At 39.4% G+C, this 21,335-nt stretch overlaps 1 protein-coding gene across 5 annotated transcripts in view; it reads left to right on the forward strand.

The window, feature by feature from the left end:
• Positions 1–21,335, forward strand: part of Slc44a1 (solute carrier family 44 member 1) — a 184,721-nt gene that overhangs the window by 95,514 nt on the left and 67,872 nt on the right. For all 5 annotated transcript variants that reach the window (XM_042271186.2, XM_042271183.2, XM_042271182.2 and 2 more), the window contains exons 5-12: positions 785–875; positions 8,404–8,573; positions 10,460–10,549; positions 13,462–13,601; positions 14,616–14,802; positions 15,731–15,896; positions 16,782–16,938; positions 18,125–18,208. In XM_042271186.2, coding sequence (XP_042127120.1) covers positions 785–875; positions 8,404–8,573; positions 10,460–10,549; positions 13,462–13,601; positions 14,616–14,802; positions 15,731–15,896; positions 16,782–16,938; positions 18,125–18,208 — 1,085 coding nt within the window. The remainder of the gene's footprint in view (positions 1–784; positions 876–8,403; positions 8,574–10,459; positions 10,550–13,461; positions 13,602–14,615; positions 14,803–15,730; positions 15,897–16,781; positions 16,939–18,124; positions 18,209–21,335) is intronic.

The raw sequence follows: 21,335 nt of genomic DNA on the forward strand, positions 1-21,335 counted from the left end.
TTCCTATAGTCAACCAAAAGTTGAATTTTGTGGAAACTGGAGATGACTTACTAATTTATCAGTTTGCTCAGTGATTTATAGTTGGGAATGGTTCGTGCCTTTTAAATAAGAAGAAAAGTGACATCCTACCTGCACTCAGTTTTCAGGAATGGAAAATACATGAATCAGAGGCAGTCATACAGGGGAGTGCAGGCTTCGCAGTAGTGGTCGGGTCCCTAGTTAATCCCATCCCTTCTACCAGTTGCCTATGTTTTTAGCTTCTCTATCTCCTAGTCTGTGAGTGTCCTAATGCTCATTTTATAGGCTTATAGTAAGTGATATATATGTCTCAGCTGGTAGAGAACCTCACATGACAGACAATAAAGGTTTTAGGAATTAAAATTTGTGCCTAAAATACATTAAATTATTGGTCACTTCAGAGAAAGCTGTTTTAAATGATTCATAGTATACATAGATGATCCATGGTCTACATTAAGTGATTTCTTTTTTTTTTTTTTTTTTTTTTGGTTTTCCGAGACAGGGTTTCTCTGTGTAGCTTTGCGCCTTTCCTGGAGCTCACTTGGTAGCCCAGGCTGGCCTCGAACTCACAGAGATCCTCCTGGCTCTGCCTCCCGAGTGCTGGGATTAAAGGCGTGCGCCACCAACGCCCGGCTACATTAAGTGATTTTACAATGTCTATAATGACAGAAATGGTTGGTTAGCCTTAACGCCTGAAGTTAAGGAGAAACAATTGAGACTTTGTCCAGACTGTTCCACTAGCTAACATGTGACTTTCTTTCAACAGGCTCCGCACTGTGCGACTACAACATAAAGCCTTCTGAATACACTTTGTCTTCAAAATCTGAGCGTTGCCCCAAACTCCCAGTCCCAGCCAGGTAAATTTAATTGCATAGTTGTTAACTTATAGCCTTTGTTTTTGTAGGTAAACTCAACACTGTGTTGTTCTGAGAAATTGCCATTTGATGATGCCTGTTGCTGGGACCACTACTTTGATAACAAGATTTTAAAAGCAGGAATAGACCTGACAACTTTTTTTTTTTTTAAATACTTAAAAAATGTACTCACAAACAAGTTCTCTTGTTCTCAGATATTTTTAATTTCTTTCAGGGGCTTTTTGATATTTTTATTTTCAGTCCATAATTTTTTTAAGTGTACAAAATTTCTGAATTGTTGTCAAATCTGCAATAAATTTAGAAACCAGTTCTCATTGTTCCTATAGAAGTTGATCTTAGTAATACTTACTGAAATTATTTATTTACTTTGTATATTAAAAGCATGTGAATGATTATTCTCCACAGGTTGTTTAGGTTATATTCTTCAGGTGTATTCTCAGTGTTAGGCTATTTGCCAGGTTTTATACATAATCTTTAGCAAACATTTATTATTAAAAACCAACTACATGTAGTAGACCAAAGATGAAGAAATGTTCCATGGCAGTGGCTAAAAGTACTTGGAATGAAAGCAAACATTAACATGATACATAGATTTTTTTTTCCTTAAGATACAAAAACTCAAGCATTGTATGATATGTTCTCAAAATTATATATGTGTGTGCATATGTTTAGGCATGCATATACTTTGAAATATCTTATCTTTCTAGCAGTGTGACATAGGAAACCTCTTAAAAAATGACTAGATGTCACTTTTATGTCTCAGTATATTATATTGGGCTATTAAGTGAAAAATTTGAGATTTGAGAACATGGAAGCAGATCATGTTGACTTTAGGATTTCTTAGGCTGTAGCTTGGGCTTTATTAACTTGAATTATAAATTTTCTTTTGCAAAGTACAAAAAGGACACAGCAGTCAAATTGATTTCTAGCTCTTTTAGCCTTGTCAAGTTGCTGCTGGAAGTCAAAATTGAAAGCCTGTAGGCGTAAAAGTAAAGGGACTGCTTTAGAAGAAACTTGGGACAGATTTAAAAATCATAGCCTTACGCCAACTCCTCAGGGGATTAGGTTCATAGAATGGAAGTAAAGGCTGCTGGGGAGGCCGCAGGAATGAAGTGAAGGAGGTGCTTGGGACCCAGTCACTGCAGAACATTCACTACTATAAAAACAAGCGGAGCTGGGCCTGGTGGTATGGGCCTGTAGTCCTAGATACTTGAGATCTCAAGTTCAAGGCCTGAGCTAAGTAGCAAGTTTGAGGCCAACCTGAGCAACATAGTCAACCTTGTCTCAGAGATATAGCTCCTCAATGGAGAAGAGAAAAAGAATTTTATGTGCATATCTACCCAACTGCTAAAACTTATTTGAAAGGTATGTTATGAATATTCTTTCTAGGCTAAAACATATTTTAAAAAAAATTCGTGAGTTCTGGGAATGGGAATGAAGTTGCTTTGCTCCTACATAATTGTGAGTGGATAGGGGTGTACCTCATATCACAACCCTTACCCCCAACCTCTGATCCTGCCATATTGGGCAACACCTGTTCCTGGTTAGCTGACTGGCTATCTATCTGTCATCTGTCTGTCTATCTATTATCTATCTGTCATCTATTCTCTATCCTCTATCTATCTGTCTGTCTATCTATCTATCTATCTATCTATCTATCTATCTATCTATCTATCTATCTATCTATCTATCTATCATCTATCTATCTATCTATCTATCTTAAAATTTAGACAGAGTCTCACTATGTAGCTCTGGCTGGCTTGAAACTTACTATGTAGACCAGGCTGGCCTGGAACTTTTAGAGATTCCTCTGCCTCTGCCTTGTAAGTACTGGGATTGAAAGTGTGCACCACAATTACTAGTCCCATTTAAATATGTATGTAGGTGTAGGTGGGTGTCTGCAGAAGTCAGAAGAGCATGTTGGATCCCCTGGAAATGGAGTACTGATTGTGAGTGTGGGAAACTGAACTTATAGGACAGCAGGAAATTCTCTTAATTGCTGATCCTTCTCTCTAGCCTCCTTTGACGTCTCCTTATCCCCTCCTCCTAGGAACATAGATAGCATCCTTCTAGGACAGAACAGCATGAACTTTGAGTTCAAACAAGTCGTGACTTCTAGACTTGAATTTGAAATATTCTGTTGGAAAATAGAAAAAGGACACATCAGTCAAAAATGATTTCTAGCTCTTTCAGTCTTGTCAAGCTGCTTCTGAAAATCAAAATTGAAAGTCGATAGACATGAAAGAAAGGGGCTGTTTTCAATGATATTTGGGAAGAAAGACCTAAAATGTATAGGTCTGTGGGTGACTTTGTCCCACTGTTCTATTTATCAGCTGGAGCAAATCTCTTAACCTATGTGTAAATCTGGTTTGTCTGTGAATAAATGGGACTATCCACAAAATTGTTTCAAGGCTTAAGATAATAGATGTTAAATGTCCATTTTGTTCTTGGTACCCAGCTTGGGAAGCGTTCTCTCTCCCTATTTCTAGAGCCCTTCCCTTTGCCCAGGCCTTCCTGGGTACCCAGAGATCTGATGATGACAGTCCCTGCCTTAGCAAAAGCAACTATAAACTAATTTGCAGTAAAACACCACGAGCGCATTAAAAGTCAGATGGCCCAAGAGCTTTGGTGTTTTAAAAGCAAATGGCAAGAAAAGGCAACAGTTTATCCAGATTCGCACCTCTGTGGGTGAAATGCCAAGTGGAGTGGTGATCTGGGCGAGCGCCTCCTGTATGCTTGCAGCGTACATGTAGCGAACATGTACATGTTGCATGTAGGCAGGGAAGACAACAGTGACAACAGTTTTAGGTGCCTCTTGATACGGGAAAGGTTGCTAGGTGCTGGGCAAGTAATAATGTGACACTGAGGTGAGAAATGAGTCATCAAGACAAAGTATTACCTACCTATATTTTCAAGTGGAAGATTGGTGGATGAACTGATATTTACAACTCACTTGCTGTGTGCTGACCAACATACGATCACTCGTATATATTATATCATCAGACCCTCAACAAATCACCTACTGTGTGCTGACCAATATCCTGTTTCAAGTATGTATTATCTCATCCAGCCCTCACAAAACCTGTGCAGATTTTGCCCCTAATTTGTAGATGAGGAACATGGAAGATGAGGGAACATAAGTTACCCAAGGCCACACAGTCATTACTGAGTCAGAATTGGAGTCTGGGTCTTACAGGCTCTCGCTGACAGTTGTTGTTTCTAGAGAGTATAAAAGTGAAAGAAGAGAGAAAAGTAAAATGAAGTGGACAAGAAGCACTTTTTTGTAACTGCTAGATTCTTGACTTATTTCCTGCTTTTTATATACTATGGGGGACCTTTCTAGGATCCTTTAATGCTATTCTTTTCTCAGAACACACAGCTAGAAATCATGTATGGTTGTTTATTTTCAGCTCGGGGCTGTAAAATAGTTACTGAGATGCTGATCCCTGCCTTCTCTCACAAAGGACATGAACCCAGGTCTCTGGGTCCTGTTTGTCATGCTTTAGGGAGGCTCATTCACTGTGATAGTGAAGACTCAGAAGGGAAGTGAGCAGTGCCAAGGTAACACATAGTTTACATGAGTGGCTAATTCCTTTTTAAGCCTTTAGAAGGCTTGTTACAGATCCATTTTGTTCTTGTTGACTAACATTTCAGTAATGTGAAATGCCATGACCTGCAGGAGCCACACTGGCCTCTTCAAGATGCATGAACCTGTGGCTCCGAAAAAAGATAAACTTACTGTAAAGAAAATTCTTTCCGTGTGCCCTCTTCATTAAGAGGCACAGACTGTGTCATATAGACTAGACAGTAGTGCAGACATGATCTCATGTGCCATGTTCTCAGAAGTGTTTTCTCAAAGGCATGTGAAATGAGGTCATTCATTTTGAATGCATTATGTTAAATAGTAAACTATAATACAAGTATTTTGATGTCAGAAGTACTCAAAAGAATTCTATGAGAGTAAAATGAATGAATTTTATTCAAGGATGAAATTGTCAAAAAACAAATTTAATTGATAAAAATTTAAATAAACTAAGTTTTGTTTTTTAAAAAAAAAGAATTCAAAATTGATATGGTGCCTTATAAACAACTTATAATTTCAGACACTAGGGAAGTTGAGACTGGAGGATTGCTATGAGTTTGAGGCTAGCCTGGACTGCAGAGTGAGACTGTGCATCAGAAACCAAACAATAGCAACAAGGCTGTGAATGTAGTTCAGTGGTCGAGTCCATAGCTTATGGCCCTGAGTTCCACAGGGAGGCAGGGGCGGAGGGAGGAAGGGGGAGGGAGGGAAGGAAGGAGGGGCAGGCAGGCAAGGGATTGCAGTGCTTTTTACTTCACGGCTAAGTATTTAACTATTTTGAGTAATGGATCCGTAAGTTCTTTCCTATTTATCTTTTGTTTGTTTTAGCTAAAAGCAGGTTTTTTACTATTAACTAGACAAAGCAATTAACCAGTTTTTGGTATTTTTATACTTTTAAATTTAGAGGTATTTCTTAATTAATATAGAGTAAATTATAGGGTAAAAGGTGACTGTTACTTTGCCCCAGTTCTATGAGGGGTACTTACAAAAGTACTCGTTGGAGTTGGCCAAGAGACTTGAAAGGAAAAGCTCAGCGCAGACCTCACTCGACATTTCTTTCTAAGTAGAAGAGCTGGGATTTGAAAAGTCCAGTCCTTCCCTTTTCAAGCTGCTCTCTTAGTCAAAACTCACAGGGAAGTAAACGGGCCATCCTGGCTGTGCTGCTCCTGAGAGTTAAAATCATTGTCTTAGGGGTGAGCTCTTGGGTGACAGGGGTGTTGCCGATGATCTGAAGTGACACACAGAACCCTGTGCTGCCCACCCTTCCAGCAGAGAGCAGAGTACTCAGTCAATGGCTTGCAACTGCAGTGTCAGGAGATTACGGCTTTAACTGAGACCCAATTGGGGGGGCGGGGGTGGTGGGAGTATGCAGGGCCAAGGAAACTAGTGGATACAGTCAACAAGAAAAAGAAAAGGAAAAGGGGCCTTCAGGGCCTTTCAGGGTAAAGGTGGGGGCAAAGGAGTTCAGCTGGAGCTAAGTGAGAGATGGCAGGCCAGTACACACAGAGGGTAGAGATGCAGATGGCTGCAGAGCAGAGAATATTTGGGTTTTAAAGATGCAGAGCCAGCTTTGGGTTTATATATATATATAAACATTTGGATGCGTGCGTAGACAGAGGTACTGATTTCACAGAAAGGATCTCTAGACAACATTAGGAAAAAGAAAACCTGTCCCTTATAACAGTCATCAGTTTAAAGACTTCTCCCCAAATCAGCCTCCCTTGACTTCAAGATTTATAGCTAATCCATTTAAATTCTTGTAGTATTTCTAACTAGATCCATTTCACTTAAAAGTGTTGTGTAATTTGATACCTTTCCTCATCTTTAATGATATAATGTTGGTGGCGCACGCCTTTAATCCCAGCACTCGGGAGGCAGAGGCAGGCGGATCTCTGTGAGTTCGAGGCCAGCCTGGGCTACCAAGTGAGCTCCAGGAAAGGCGCAAAGCTACACAGAGAAACCCTGTCTCGAAAAACCAAAAAAAAAAAAACAATTGCTAGCAGGGCGGTGGTGGTGCACGCCTTTAATCCCAGCACTTGGGAGGCAAAGGCAGGCGGATCTCTGTGAGTTCAAGGCCAGCCTGGGCTACAGAGTGAGTTCCAGAAAAAGGTGCAAAGCTACACAGAGAAACCCTGTCTTGGAAAAAAAAAAAAAAAAAAAAAAGAAAGAAAGAAAAAGAAAAGAAACAAATGCTCAGAATATTCTAGCCTCCTGCAATTAAAAAAAAATGAGATCTTTAGCATTGATTGTAGGAAGCTCATTTAATGCCATTTTAGAAGTATATACAAATACAATACAGGTACATAGAGATGGGATTTTAAAAAGATGAATATTCCTGTTATATTGTTATATCATTTTTGGATACATTTTACTGAAAAGTAACTAAGGTAAGGCTTCATCTTTATGGTTACTCTGCTTCATGAAGTTTGGTAGTATGGATGATGTTGCTTATTGACATTAGTGTTCATTTACCAACATTCAATGAAAACAGTCCACTCATTCTGACTTCAAAGGGAAAAACTTTTTGAGGAAAGAAACAAAGACAGCATTTTGTTTCAGGTCAGTTAGTTTTACTAAGACCAGAAGCCTTAAAGTTTGATGCCCAGCCATGTAATCTTACCCACCAGGTACACCAGTATTTAAGAATGAGAACAAATTTACAGCTCTCTAGTCCAGGCTAGTATGTTATATTAGACCTGCTCCTGTCTACCCCTGGACAATCAGCTCCAGTGGTGTGAGGTTTGTGTTAAGATGACCAAATTTTAACTTAATTCACCCATGTGTGTTTATATGTATGGGCTCTCCTGGAATCCTGACGTTCTCTGGTTCACAGTATTGTCATTGGTTAGATGTGTATATATGTATTATTCTCTCAGAAGTTGAAGCAGATCCATGTTATTACAAGTCAGATTCAAATCATGGCTCATACACACCTCTGTTCTCTCACAGTCACAGCTGTAGTACATGGAAGCCTGGATTAAATGATGAAATCATTGGCTGTTTTCCCTTTTTCTAGACACATATAATCATTTATATATGATATATGCATATCATATGTCATACATATAATATATACAAAGTAAAGAAATTTGCTGGAATATAGTTGAGTAGTAGAGCAATTGTCTAGCATGCCTGAGGCCCTGGTTCAATTCCAAGCACTGAAAAGGGAAAGAAAACAGTCCAGAATTCCATAACCCTAACAAGTCATGTATTTTTCACTTTTTAATAGAGTGTTTTGTTGTTCCCATGTTTGTGTGTAATCTTTTATGCAGAGACATCACCATTACATTTATATGTAATTTCCCCATGTATTTCTGTGTTATAAACATTTCTATAGATTAGTCCTCATGGCTGTTTTCAGTTGCTGTCTGTTAATGTCTTGGCATGCTTTTGTTTATATGAGGGTATGTAAGCTTGTGCCCTAAACACCTTCATTAATATGAGGTTTCCTATGACGTTTTGAAAGAGGAAACATTCTATTAATGGTGGCCCATTCCGTGTAAAAGCATGTGTGTATGTTTATTTTTAAGTTGCTTCTGGCAAAAGTCCATTTTCCATTCAATGAAGGCCATGCTTGTAAACTTTGCCACATCTGCCTCTGGTGGATGTGCAGAGTTGAGGAGTCTCCTGTGCTCGGTTTTGCTTCTGGTAGTTCTCCATGCGTTATGTGTATGTGTGTTACTTGTGTTCGGAAGTGGGGGGTAATGTCTTCTGTTGGAATATGCACTCCACCCTCTTGGATAAGCTCTGGTAAGATTGGCATCCCACACACAGCAGTCATCTTCCTAGCGCGCACAGCACTTAGCTCCCGTCGTGTGGAGGGTGGAGTGTATGGCAGCCATATTCACCTCTCATTTGTGTGTTTGATGTGGCATTTATATTAAGTAGGAGTAATTTTTTTTCTGATTTTTTTTCTTGTGTCACCAGTGCACCTATTCCATTCTTCCATCGCTGTGCTCCTGTGAACATTTCCTGCTATGCCAAGTTTGCAGAGGTCCTGATCACCTTTGTCAGTGACAATAGTGTCTTACACAGGCTGATTAGTGGAGTAATGACCAGCAAAGAAATTATATTGGGACTTTGCTTGTTATCACTAGGTAATTGTTTTTCTCATTATTAGCTGTTTCGTAGTACTGCAGAAGGCTGCTCTGTCTTTAGCCAAAATATGCATACAACTGGGGATACGTGTAAAATGTTTGACTACCCATGGCCAAAATAACTGTTTCAGATTACATATAGTTATAAATATATACATAAAAGTATGTATATGTATATATCTGAAACTCATGTCGCTTCTTTTTTCTTTCATTGAAGACTTGTTTCCCCAAACTTTGGTTACTAAATCATCGTTGATTATCTTTAATGATAGCAGGAGACTCCTTTTAATGATTTAGATATGATTCCACAGGTATATTTATATATAAAAGAGGCTATGTACTCTCTTATATATTCTAAGAACACAGGCTACTTTTGAAGTGTGTAATCTTATTTTTATTGCTATAGTTCATAGTATTACTGCCTTGCTGGAAAAACTAAGAAATCTCCACTTGTTAGCCACAGAATTATTTAGTCAATAATTAGAAAATAAAATCAATTTTATTTTCAAGATGAAAAAATACCTATATTATTCTAAAACTGTATAAGGGAAATATCAGAGTTTGTATTCCTTCTTAATTGGGAGACATAAGCTAATAGCAACCAAACTATTTCATTGCATAAGTAAAATTAGTGTTTATGTATGTTTAATAGCAGTTGTATTCATTGAGAAGATACAGGCTGTATTTCTAGCTTTCCTGTCATTAGAGAGTGGGTTCTTTTTACATAGTTGGTACTTGGCTCAAAGTAATCCCGTCCTTATGAAATTCTAGTTCTGTGATATTCGAAGGGCTCCCATCTGTTTCTTCATTCCTATATATTTATTGCAAAAGTAGTACCTTAAAATTTCGAGACACAAACCTAACCATTTATTCAGATTTTCAAATGGCCGAAAGAAATATGATGACTTGATATAATAATCATTTGGCTTTCTGAAATAGTTGAGTGCTTTAACCAAAAACTACATACAAAGTTTCAGATTAATAACACTAATGTGAATTCATTGGAATTCCATTTTTATTAGAATATCTTTGAGGCATAAGAGTATAATATAAATTCAAGATATTTTTGTTCATTTGTTTGTAGAATGAGCCTTCAGATCATTAAATATTTAAAAGTGTTACTTCAGAATTATGTTTCTCACCCAAGGGTTAACTACCCTCCTTTTCAAGCATTTTAATTATAATTTTGTCACATAAGAATTTAGTTTGGGATAGGTAACGAGTTGGCTAAATAACTCAACCTAATCTTTGCTCTTTTCTGAGGAAAAACTCTCCAGTCAGTTGAGAAAAGAGGTCAGGGCATTTGGCTTTATCGGATTTAAGGACATTTTACTATATAGATTCAGACCCTCTCTTTGAGTTACAGAGTTAAATGTAAAATACTAGACAATGTTAAAATGCCATTTAGTCTGTTGAATTAGAGACCTTTGTCCTGAGATGATACAGGTTGCTTAGGGCAGTGTAGCACTAATTGATCCAGCTACATGGTACAGTTTATTTGTTGTTGTTGTTTTTTGTTTTGTTCACCATCATGACATATCACTCTCTACACCTCCTGTGCCGATGTCTGTTTGCATGTCTGATGTCTTCCTGCTGGTGACTCCACAGTAGCCTCGGTTATCGTGGAGTCGCTATGTGCATTTGCATGTATTCTTTTCTGTAGTTTATAACCCACACAGTTAGGACGTTTGGTTTTCAGAGATGTTACTTAAGTGTGTGAGTCATAATTTCAAAAGCAGCCCATTTCCTTTCTTTTCAAAATCGTGGTCATGAACTAATAGCATCAAACTATTCCTGTAGGAAAAAGCAATAGTTGTAAGTCTTTCTCTTTATATTCTCTTGTGTTTTTCAAATGATGTTCTTTGTGTTCTTTGTCTTCCCTGCAGTTCTGTCCATGATTTTGATGGTGATTATCAGGTATATATCGAGAGTGCTTGTGTGGATCTTAACAATTCTGGTCATACTGGGTTCACTTGGTAAGTGATTTTCTTCTTCTTGGTTTTCACTGAACCTGACTAATTGCATGGTAGTAAATAGAAATCAAAAGAGGAAAATGAACTTTTTATTTGCCTGTGCTATTTCTTCTCCAGAATGAGTGTTTATTTTTGCCTCAAGGGTGTCCTAATTATATTCTCAGTTCCTCGTTTCACTCTGGTTAGCACCTGAAGCACATCCTCTTTTCTGTGTGCGTGTACATGAATACACAGCGTTTAGTTAACATTGTGAGCTCCAGTTGACAGCGTCTCTCCGCTTACGTCTGTAATCTGACTGGTGCACTGGTTTCTGCTGCGGCCACCTGCTTTTTGTATTTCTTTGTCTCTAGCGTTTCTGTGTACAGTATTTTCTCTGGCAGTCTTCATCGTTGCTTTTGTATCTAATAGAGTTCTACTTCTGCAGTTGGTAACCTTTGTTTATTTGTAAAATACTGCTCAATCCTGTGATAGTTTAAGGCAGAAATGATGTGGGTTGCTTTTCCCTTGCCTTAGGTATAACATTTCCCAGACTCCCTGGGTCACCTGCTCCCGTCTGCTCGTTTGTGCTTGAAACCTTGCTAAATAATTCCAGCTTTTACATTCAAGTTATTAAATTTAAATTTAATTTAATTTAAAATATTATTTCTATATACTGTGTCTTGAGAATTTATTTACCTGTGTCTTGAAAGGCCCTAGACTTACCGTTGCATTTCAGGTTAGGTTTCTTGGACTAGTCTTATCGGAACTACTGATCTGTATCTATAAGCCTTTCTGAATTTATAATTTGGTTCACCTTTGTGTTACTTGAATTCAGATGATTTATTCATGAGGGACTTAATGGATTTTCCTAATTCTTGAATATCAAGTATTGTCTTTATCTTTACATGCACAGTTTGGATTCATTGGATAGAACTGTGTTGAGACACATATGTTCCTTCATGCCTGTGCATTTTCTCCAGAAATCTCAGAATGACCATATTGCATTTTGTTTCTTTGCTTGATTCATCCCTTGCAGTTTTATATGGTTTTTACTGCAGCCTTAATAATTTAAAGATTTGAAAAAGATGTCTGGTTCCTATCCTTGCCTAGCGTTTTGGGGGACTGCTCTTTCCCACCTCCGAAAAGGTGTTTTTGTTTCTATATTTGGTCACTGTTCTTGTCCCAGTGGCTTTTTTCTTAAGGGCATTGCTTATTCCATGAATATTTTATAATCTTCTAAACTGTCTTTTTGGACTATTGTCGTTTTCTTTTGCATTGGGAAGAGTTCACCGTGCTGACTCTGCTGCCCATAGGTGTTAGTTTTCCCACTGGCAGTCAGGCCAGTGATGACAGGGATATTGTTACTCCAGTCCCATTCTATCTGTTCCTCCTCCGCTTGGCTGTTCATTTCGCCTGCCAGCCTTTTGAGTCTAATTCATGTTCAGATGTGTAGTTTTAATAATCTTAATTTACCATTTAGTGCACATGATCTTTCATGTTACTTAACTTTCCTCACTTCAGTTTTATAATTTGTAAAATTAATAATGACTACTTAATAGTTATAATGGATAAATTAGGTCACAACTGTCAAAGGATCATCACAGGTGTTAGCACAGATTCACAATGCCTACTGTGAGCAGCAGCATCTTTGATTCACAATGCCTACTGTGAGCAGCAGCAGCATCCTTTTTTGGGTTTTTTGTTGTTGTTGTTGTTGTTGTTTTAGTGTTTTTTCGAGACAGGGTCTCTTTGTGTAGTTTTGGTGCCTGGCCTAGACCAGGCTGGCCTTGAACTCACAGAGATCCGCCTGGCTCTGCCTCCCCAGTGCTGGGATTAAAGGCGTGTGACACCAACGCCCGACCTTAGTCCAGGTTTTGCTCTGTCGGGCATTATAGTATCACTTTCCCCACACTCTACTTTGAATGTCCCTTCCTTATTGCAGCCAGTAACTCTTTGCAGGTAGTCTGGTCCCCAGCTCTCTCTGCATCCGTACTTCCAGCACGTCTTTCTTGCTGGCTTGCATTAGGATGGACCAGTGGTCTCTTTAGGATCAGAGAAAGAATTCTCCTACCAGTCATGGTCTCACCTGAGCCTTAGACCTTTGCCTGGTCTAAGTGCATTTTCCTTAGCTACTTTTAAAGTTGATCTTTCTCAGTTTCTATTCTCTAGTCTAGACATGTCATCTCAGGGAAGCCTTACTTATCAGTGTTAAAAAGTCGGCCTGCCTTCCTAAACCAAGTACTCTCCTTCTTGGATTTTTCTCCTTAGATTTAACGTTCTGTTGTTACTTACTTCCTGTTAATTTCCATTTCCTCATTGCTATGTAAGCTCAGTGAGCAGCATTGAGTAGGGACTTTTTACTACCCTATTCCCGGTGGAGAGGTGCTCAATGACTGCACTGAGCGAAAATGCAGCTCTTACATGGCAATAGGTTTGCCTTGTTCTTTACTCTCCTTTTTACATCAGAACTAGCATCAGAGATCAAAGGTCTTTATTCCCAGAACCCACTGCCATCAGAGGTTTCCTGCTTTTTGTTCCCACCTTTGGTGAGAACTACTCGTTCACACCCTTTATTCATTGCTTTAATCACTGTACAAATATTTAATCCTTTGCATGGCTGTCAGGGCTCGGCATTGGTGCTACGAATTTCCCTTGGAGGTTATCTGTTGTTACTGGCTCTGTCCTCAGCTTCATAGTCAATGATGATTATATTGGAAGAAAGTCTATTTGATACACCGAAGGATTTGTAGATACTTAATGTGAAACCTACCTTCCTTCTTGTGCTTCCAAAGAATTGTACCAGCACGCTTTCTAGTTAAGTGGATTGTCACTGTCCCATTCATGGTGTTAAAAAGTGTAGGTCCTGAACATTGAGCATATATGTTACATATTTTCTTATGCCGATTTTTGCAAACCCAATTGTTTTTTATCTCCAGGTGGCACAGGTGTGCTATGGTGGCTATATGCAAAGCAAAGAAGGTCCTTCAAAGAAAGTGTTATTCCTGAACAGCATCAGATAGCTGAGAACAATCTGCGGGCCCTCCTCATCTATGCCATTTCAGCTACAGTGTTCACTGTGAGTTGAGGGTGCTGTGTGCATGTTAGCAGGTGATCCTAAATGGAGCAGAAGCTCACTCCGGCCTTTGTATTGGTGCCCCATAGTTTACTTCCAGTTCAAAGTCTCCTGGAGGCTTCTCTCATTGATGAGTGTTCTTTGATGCAACAGTGTGTTCTGGCCTGTCTGCTTTCACCTAGGATGTTTATGTTGTCATTTGCTAATAATATATTTCTTATTGTTATAATATAATTACATTTTAAGAAGCAATTCTCCATACTTTTGAATAGTAGATTAAGAAATAGAGTATCGTTCTTCTTACATGTTCATTCATTATTTTCCATTTCCTTTAAACTTACCTTTTAACAGTATATATTGTATTAAAAATATAAGTGAGGTGCACTCTACTTAGACATTTGTTATATGGTAAAAATTCGACTGACTAGCCTATAGTTAAATGAGGGGTGATCTCATTTTTTGAGCATCAGTAGGACTAGTAATAACAATAATGCCATTAAAAGCTATTGGCTACAAAGATATTTGTTAATCATGCTTCTTTAACTGTAGTTGTCTATGTTAGCTTCTCTAGGGAAGGGCTGGAGATTGTAAATAGACAAATAGTTATTCTGCTCCAGATCCCACTTAAGGAGTTTCAGTCAACAAAGGAGATGAACTACAAATAAATACTTCCCTTGCTTTGAGGTGATGGCATATAGCTCTCCTACCATTTCTCAGAATGATAGGCATGTAACCATGCAAATGAAGAGTCCTGTCCTGACTGACAACATTTGTTGTCCCCCCAGCCACCCAAGCTGAGGATCAAACCCAGGGCCTTGCACTTGCCAGGAAAAGCGCTCTACCACTGAGCTAAATCCCCATCCCCACAACACATTTTGACTGGTAGTTAGTGGGAAAAGGAAAAGTTGAAAATTCCCATCTTAATCTGTCGAGAAAGTTGAGTTAGAAATGTCTCCTACTTTGCAGCTTCTGTTTTCGTGGCTTAGAGAAATAACCCTGTCTTTCCTCTCCACGCAGGTCATTTTGTTCCTGATAATGCTGGTCATGCGCAAACGTGTCGCTCTCACCATCGCCTTGTTCCACGTGGCTGGCAAGGTCTTCATACACTTGCCACTGCTAGTCTTCCAGCCCTTCTGGACTTTTTTTGCTCTTGTCTTATTTTGGGCATACTGGATTATGACACTTCTTTTCCTTGGCACTACCGGTAAGAAGAAATGCAGCTTCTTTCTCTTTTCCATGAAGCTAAGTGGCACTCGAATATTCAAAGTCATCAGAGAGAGTTGGGGGTGTGGCCCCGTGGTAGAGTGCTTGCCTATGAGTGAGGACCTGTTGATCCCTAGTACATGTACACACACGCACACGCGCATACAGAGTCCAGAGAGGTAGATACAACTCTCCATCCATTTGTTGACAAAGATGCAGTAGCCATCAAATCTAACAATAGTGGTCTTCAGTAACTCATTCCCTCTTTGTGATTTTTAGCAGATCTTAGCAATTTGCATCTAGACCAGCTAAGACCTAAAACTGCTTCTTAATTTTGAGAGGGTCATGGATTTTAAGTGAATTCTCAGATATTTGAATCCATTCTGAAGGGAATGGATAAATTCATAGCCTCTCTGCAGTTGCTTCACAGACCAGAGTCATCCTGAACTACAATTCTGTAGGTCAACTCCTACATACTGATAGCTGGACTCAGTACCAAATGTTAAGACACAGGTATTAATTCTGAGCAGTGAGTGTAAAGATAGCAAACTCATGCTCACTAAGTGAACACAGCATTCATTTCTATGCTTAGTTAATAGTTTAGATCTATAATTACTAGATAAATAAAACCCTGCAAAAAGAAAAGACACTGAAGTGTTTGAAAATTCATGCCTAAATAACTGATAGTGGAATTAGAACTATATTTAAATAGAGCAATGCCTGTTGTGTAATTGTGTAAGGGTTAATTTCACAATGTTTTAAGTGATAACGATTGCTGTCCCTTAGTGACCAGGACTAAGAACCCGGCATACTTGCTCCTGGGAGTGCCACCTGTCATGGGAAATCTTACTGATCTCCTACGTTCGGTATCCATGTGTCTTGGTTTTTGCTTTACATAATGCTGCTTTTCTTCCTTGTCATTTTCCTAGGCAGCGCTATTCTGAATGAAGAAGGTTTTGTGGAGTACAAAATTTCTGGGCCTTTGCAGTACATGCGGTGGTACCATGTGGTTGGCCTGATTTGGATCAGTGAATTCATTCTTGCATGTCAGCAGATGACTGTGGCAGGAGCTGTGGTGACATACTATTTTACTAGGTGAGACTTTCTAACTGTGAGAACACTCCAGTTCATTCAAGGAACCATGCCTCCTACAAGGGAACAAAGTGTGACTGAAGCCACAACTTCATTTCTGTTTAAAAAAAAAAAAAAGAGGAGGGGGAGGGAGGTGGTTGGAAAGGAATGTGACAAAATGGTACAGTTGATAATTCCTGTTCTTTGCACTTTCCTCTTATTGCCTCAAAACCTGTTTCAGGGCGGCAGACTATGGTGCAACCTAATCTGCCTTGTGTAAGGAAGTACACCTTGCTGAGTTGTCAGGCTTAAAAAGCTGCTAGGGGCAAGCCTCAGATGCTTCTCTCTGAAGAACTGTTGCTAACTTCAGACCTAAAGGAATAACCCGCACAGCAGTCTATTATAATGGGCTACCAATGGTAGATTTTTTTGTTTGTTTGTTTGTTTGTTTTTTGGGTTTTCAAGACAGGGTTTCTCTGTGTCGTTTTGGTGCCTGTCCTGGATCTCACTCGGTAGACGAGGCTGGCTTCAAACTTACAGAGATCCGCCTGCCTCTTATCTTCTGAGTGCTACCACCACACCTGGCCAGCTGTAGATTGTTTTTTAAATTCTATTTTCTGATGATACAACTTATTCCTTAAGTATTCATTAATAAGAACTTTCAAAACCCAGTTTTATCTAAAGTGACAGAGCATGAAGTTACAGAACCACATGGTACTACCATAGAGAAATGAAACTGATTTTGTGGCAATTTCACAATGTTTTTAGTGGTTACTTTGCCATTTCATCCTAAAGCTAGATAATACTACAGTTACTTTGTTTTCTGCTTCATTAGACTCCAAACCGTGTATATTTGTGTTTCCTTCATGTTCTAGGCTTTAATTATCTCTCTGACCATTTTTAAAACAGGGATAAAAGGAATTTGCCATTCACACCTATTCTGGCATCAGTGAACCGCCTTATCCGTTACCACCTTGGTACTGTGGCAAAAGGATCCTTCATTATCACCCTAGTCAAAATCCCAAGGATGATCCTAATGTATATCCACAGTCAGCTCAAAGGGAAGGTAAGGGTGCATGGGGATACAGGGTGGGTTAGCCAGGCTTTCATGGGAGCGTATGCCAGACCTCATTTCTGCACATAGTAGGGTATCAGCTTCTGCATGTTTTCTTCAGAGTCTGAACAAAGTGGGATCCAGTCTTCCTCCTGGTCTCCACCTGTACATGGCACATATCCTGGATTATCTGTCTAGTCACTGGTTACCAGGTGTACTGAATTAGAGATGCTTTTCTACCCTTTCTCTCTTCTGAAGTTTGTCATAATGAACCCATAATAGCTGTCCATGCATCTGGGGTACAGCTTGTTCTGCTATATGTATAAACTGTTGAATAATCAAGTCAGACTCTTCAGCACATCCAAACCTCACAACATCACACCGTTTATTATATCTCTGTGGTCAGAACATTCAAACCCTCATGTCTAGGACAGTACCATTAGCCGGGTGTCCCTACTATGTGACAGAGCACCAGCAAGTCAGTGAGTGTAACAGAAAGTCTTGAGCTGCTGATAGAAACAGGGAACAGTGGTCTTTGACATTGATCTAGGAAAGGTTTTTTTTAAACAGAAAAGCACAGGCAACAAAAGTGAAAACTGGTAAATGAAGTGATAACCAAATTCGAAGGTTTTTCTGTGGCAGAGGAAGCATTTGAAAGACCAAAAAGTGAAGAAAGTCTGCGTAATCCTTACAGCTCACAAAGGGTTACTATCCAGAATATAGGAATTCCCTACCTGACTTTGGAAATAATGTAGATTTCAGCCTGGTTTAGCTCCAAATCTGCCTCTTCCTAGAAACCAGACCTGATTCCCTTCCCCAACCAGTGTTCTCTTTCTGTTTTCCATTCTCAGAGCCACATTCAGACTCTAACCTCTTGGTGCATTGTTTTTTGTTTTTGTTTGTTTTGTTTTGTTTTGCCTTGCTAGCTTTTAAATCCCTTGCTGGTCCTACATGCCTTACTCTGCCAAATGTACAATCATTAGTAAATAAATCAATGCCGATTTGAACTGGTTTTAAAATGACTTAGCCGTTGTGTTGAAACAGGGAAGAAATGGGTGTGGAAGCTTTGAAACTTAGATTGTGGTTTTTAAATTTTATTTTTATTTTTATTTTTCTAGCATTTGAAGTTGCATGCATGATGATTAGATTTTTTTACTTGTGCATTTGTTAATTATTTTGCTTTTTTTCCCCCGTCCAGGAAAACGCTTGTGCACGGTGTATGCTGAAATCCTGCATTTGCTGCCTTTGGTGTCTTGAAAAGTGCCTCAATTACTTAAATCAGGTAACATATACTCTACATGACTTCATTTTCAAATAGAGGTTTGTTATTTCTCCTTCCAAGATAAAATAATTGAACTTAATTGAAAGAAATTGTGTTTTTCTTCTGGTATTATACATTGTTTCTTGACCGAATATGCTCCAATCCTGTTCCTGTTTTTAAACTAATGGATCTGCTCACCAATATCATTATTGTATTAATCTTAGTTTCAATACACAGATAAACATGTCATTGGGTTCATCTTTCTGCAAAGATAATCTCTTTTCTCTTAATTCACATCTTTTTTTTTTTTTAATTTTTGTTCTTGCGTTATTTGAAATACTACTTGAAAGCTTTCCTTTAGTGGAAATGTGTTGTGGGTGCTTATCCTTTTTAGATTCCTCTTTGAAATCACTGCTTTTAATAGAGATAGTTTGTTTTTTGTTGTTGTTTTGTTCTGGGCCAACTATTAGATCACTACAGTATTGGCCTGAGGAACATTATCAGAGCAAGTGCTATTTCTTTTCTTTCTCTCTCTCTCTCTCTCTCTCTCTCTCTCTCTCTCTCTCTCTCTCTCTCTCTCTCTCTCTTTCTCTCTCTCTCTCTCTCTCTCTCTGTATGTGTCCATGTCTCTGTGTGCATTCACATGTGGGGAGCCCAGAGGTGGGTGTCCACTATCCTCCTCTGTCACTGGCTACCTGTTTTTGGAGACAGGGTCTCCCACTGAACCTGCAGCTTGCTGATTCAGTTAACCTGGCTGACCAGCAAGCCTCAGGGAGTCTTCTGTCTCCCTAGTTGTGGGATTAAAGGTGCGGGCCACTGTGCCCAAATTTTTGTACGAGTCTAAGGCCCGAACTCAGGTCCTCGTGCACGGCAAACACTTTACTGACTGAGCCACCTCCCAAGCCCTGGGAGGTGTTACTTCTGAGGTTGACTGAGGGAGTTAACACGTAGGGAAGCAGGCGAGGACTCCCTCTGTCTTTCTTTACTGAAACGAGTAGGACTTGTTGTAGAGTTCTCTTTCCGTCGTGTAATTTTTGTGTTGTTGTTTACTGTTATGTGTGTGTGTGTTGATGTCATCGTCATGTACATGTGGAGGTCAGAGAACAGTTTTGTGGGATCGATACTCTCCTTCCACCTTTCCCTGGGCCCTGAGGATCAAACTCAGGTATCAGGCCTGCTTAGCAAGCACATTTGGCCCCGGAACCATCTTGCTGGCCTCTCTCATCATCTTCTTTTTTTCCTCTCCATTTTTCCATTCCCTAAAAATCAATTTTAATGTATTGATGCCCTCATCCAACAGGCCAAAGCGAAATTGACTTTCTTACTATTCACCTCTAAGTGATTGACTTTTCCTTCACTTACCTCTAACACTGCACTTTCCATTCACTGCGTATTAGCCAAGAGGCAGCAGTTCCGTGGCAATGGTATCGAGCATGCCTGGCCTTTGCTTTATTGAGCTCTATAGCTAATATGAGAAAGTGGGTATAATGCTTCATTATAGTCAATAATGTATTCAAAGTATTTTTACATATCACATTATTATCCATGGTTATGTGTTTAAAAACTCATTTAAAAATAATTAATACTATCCAGAACAACCTGAAAAAAAGATCTTTAAAATTTGTCCTGGAACCAACTGATGACATACTAAAAGTCATTGTCCTTGAATTTTATACTTAACGTAAGTAGCTTGTCCCCAGGGAGATGTGCTTGGACTGGCTCCTTAGTGTCAGTTCTTAGCACCTGCTGCAGAAACCCTTTGAATACTCAGTGTCCGGGTTCCCGGAATGACTCCCTTCTAACACTCCACTGTCCTCTGCCTGTACCTCATTGGTAAGCTTTCAGCCCTCTGCTGAGCTTCTATAGCACCAAGTCCCGCCTCTGTGAGGCACGTCTTTAGCTTAACCCATAGACTGACAGCTACTTGAAGGCAGAAACCTTGTCTTCTCAGAGGCTAGCAAAGTGTTCTTAGAGCTATGTGGTGCCAGTTATTCTTGGGCCATGGTTTGTTTGCTGCTGCTGTAGAGGATTTACAGAGGAGAATTGATGAGCCATTTATTATTTATAGGGTAGGCGCTAGAATTGTACAAACAGCAACCTGTGAACTGTTGCTTGTTCTTTAGTGCTGCCTGTGACACGAAGGTGACGGTTTGTCTACTCTCACTGAATTCACATGAGGTGCAGGGGTTGCTACCAGTTCTCCTTCGGGCTTTGCGTCAGGCTGGTCTTGTTCTCCTCCAGCACCATTTGGAACTAGCTGTTTAACACTGTGTGCTGACTGATGCGTCCTTCTAATCGTAAAGCTTTTCTCTGTGAGCAGGAGTCATAGCAAGTAATTTTTCGTGTACCACAACACACATGTACCGAGCATACTTCATATTCGTATACATTAGCAATTCCCCAGTACAGCTATAAATAAGACGTTATTTCCTGTGCTCTGGAGATAAGAAAATTGAGACCGGAGCAGTTGTAGCACATTGCTTGTCCTCGAGGTGGATGGAGTTTTTAAGCCTAACTTTACCTGGCCCTTTTGATATCTCACACTGCCTCTAGTAGTATGTATATATTGTGTGTGTGTGTACTTAAAAAACACAAAATACATTTTTACAAAAAATAGTCAAGCAGCTCACATTTCCATGTTTCAAACTATAGACTATAGTACGTGATGGATTCTCAGATGAACTCAAAAGTATTTATAGTTTGGTTAGCAAGGGTTGGATCCTTGCTGGAGGCAGCTATGAGGATGGTAGCAGAGGAGCTGGGGTACGTGGAGCCTCCTGACTCAAGGAGACCCTGGTGGACCTGGAAAGGGAGCACATCACAGCTAAACCTGACTTGTTCCTAAGAACCTAATTGGGTTAAATAGGTTTTCCTATCCAGGCTCCATGGCTCCGCTAGTAATCCTAGCACTTGAGAGACCGAGGCAGGATGATCAGAAGTTCAGAGCTGATCCTGAGCTACAGAGTGAGTTACTGACAAACTTGAGATCTACAGTAAAACTCTGTTTAAAAATAAAAAGAAATTAATTGATTAATTATTTAGTGAGCTGCCCAGGTTTCTTAATTTTGGACATTATAATGATTTTTTAAAATCAGGATGCATTTTTATTAGATTTTTTTATTCGGTTTTATGTGCATGAATGTTTTGC

Source organism: Peromyscus maniculatus, chromosome 2, assembly GCF_049852395.1.
Source record: "Peromyscus maniculatus bairdii isolate BWxNUB_F1_BW_parent chromosome 2, HU_Pman_BW_mat_3.1, whole genome shotgun sequence".
NCBI lineage: Eukaryota > Metazoa > Chordata > Mammalia > Rodentia > Cricetidae > Peromyscus > Peromyscus maniculatus.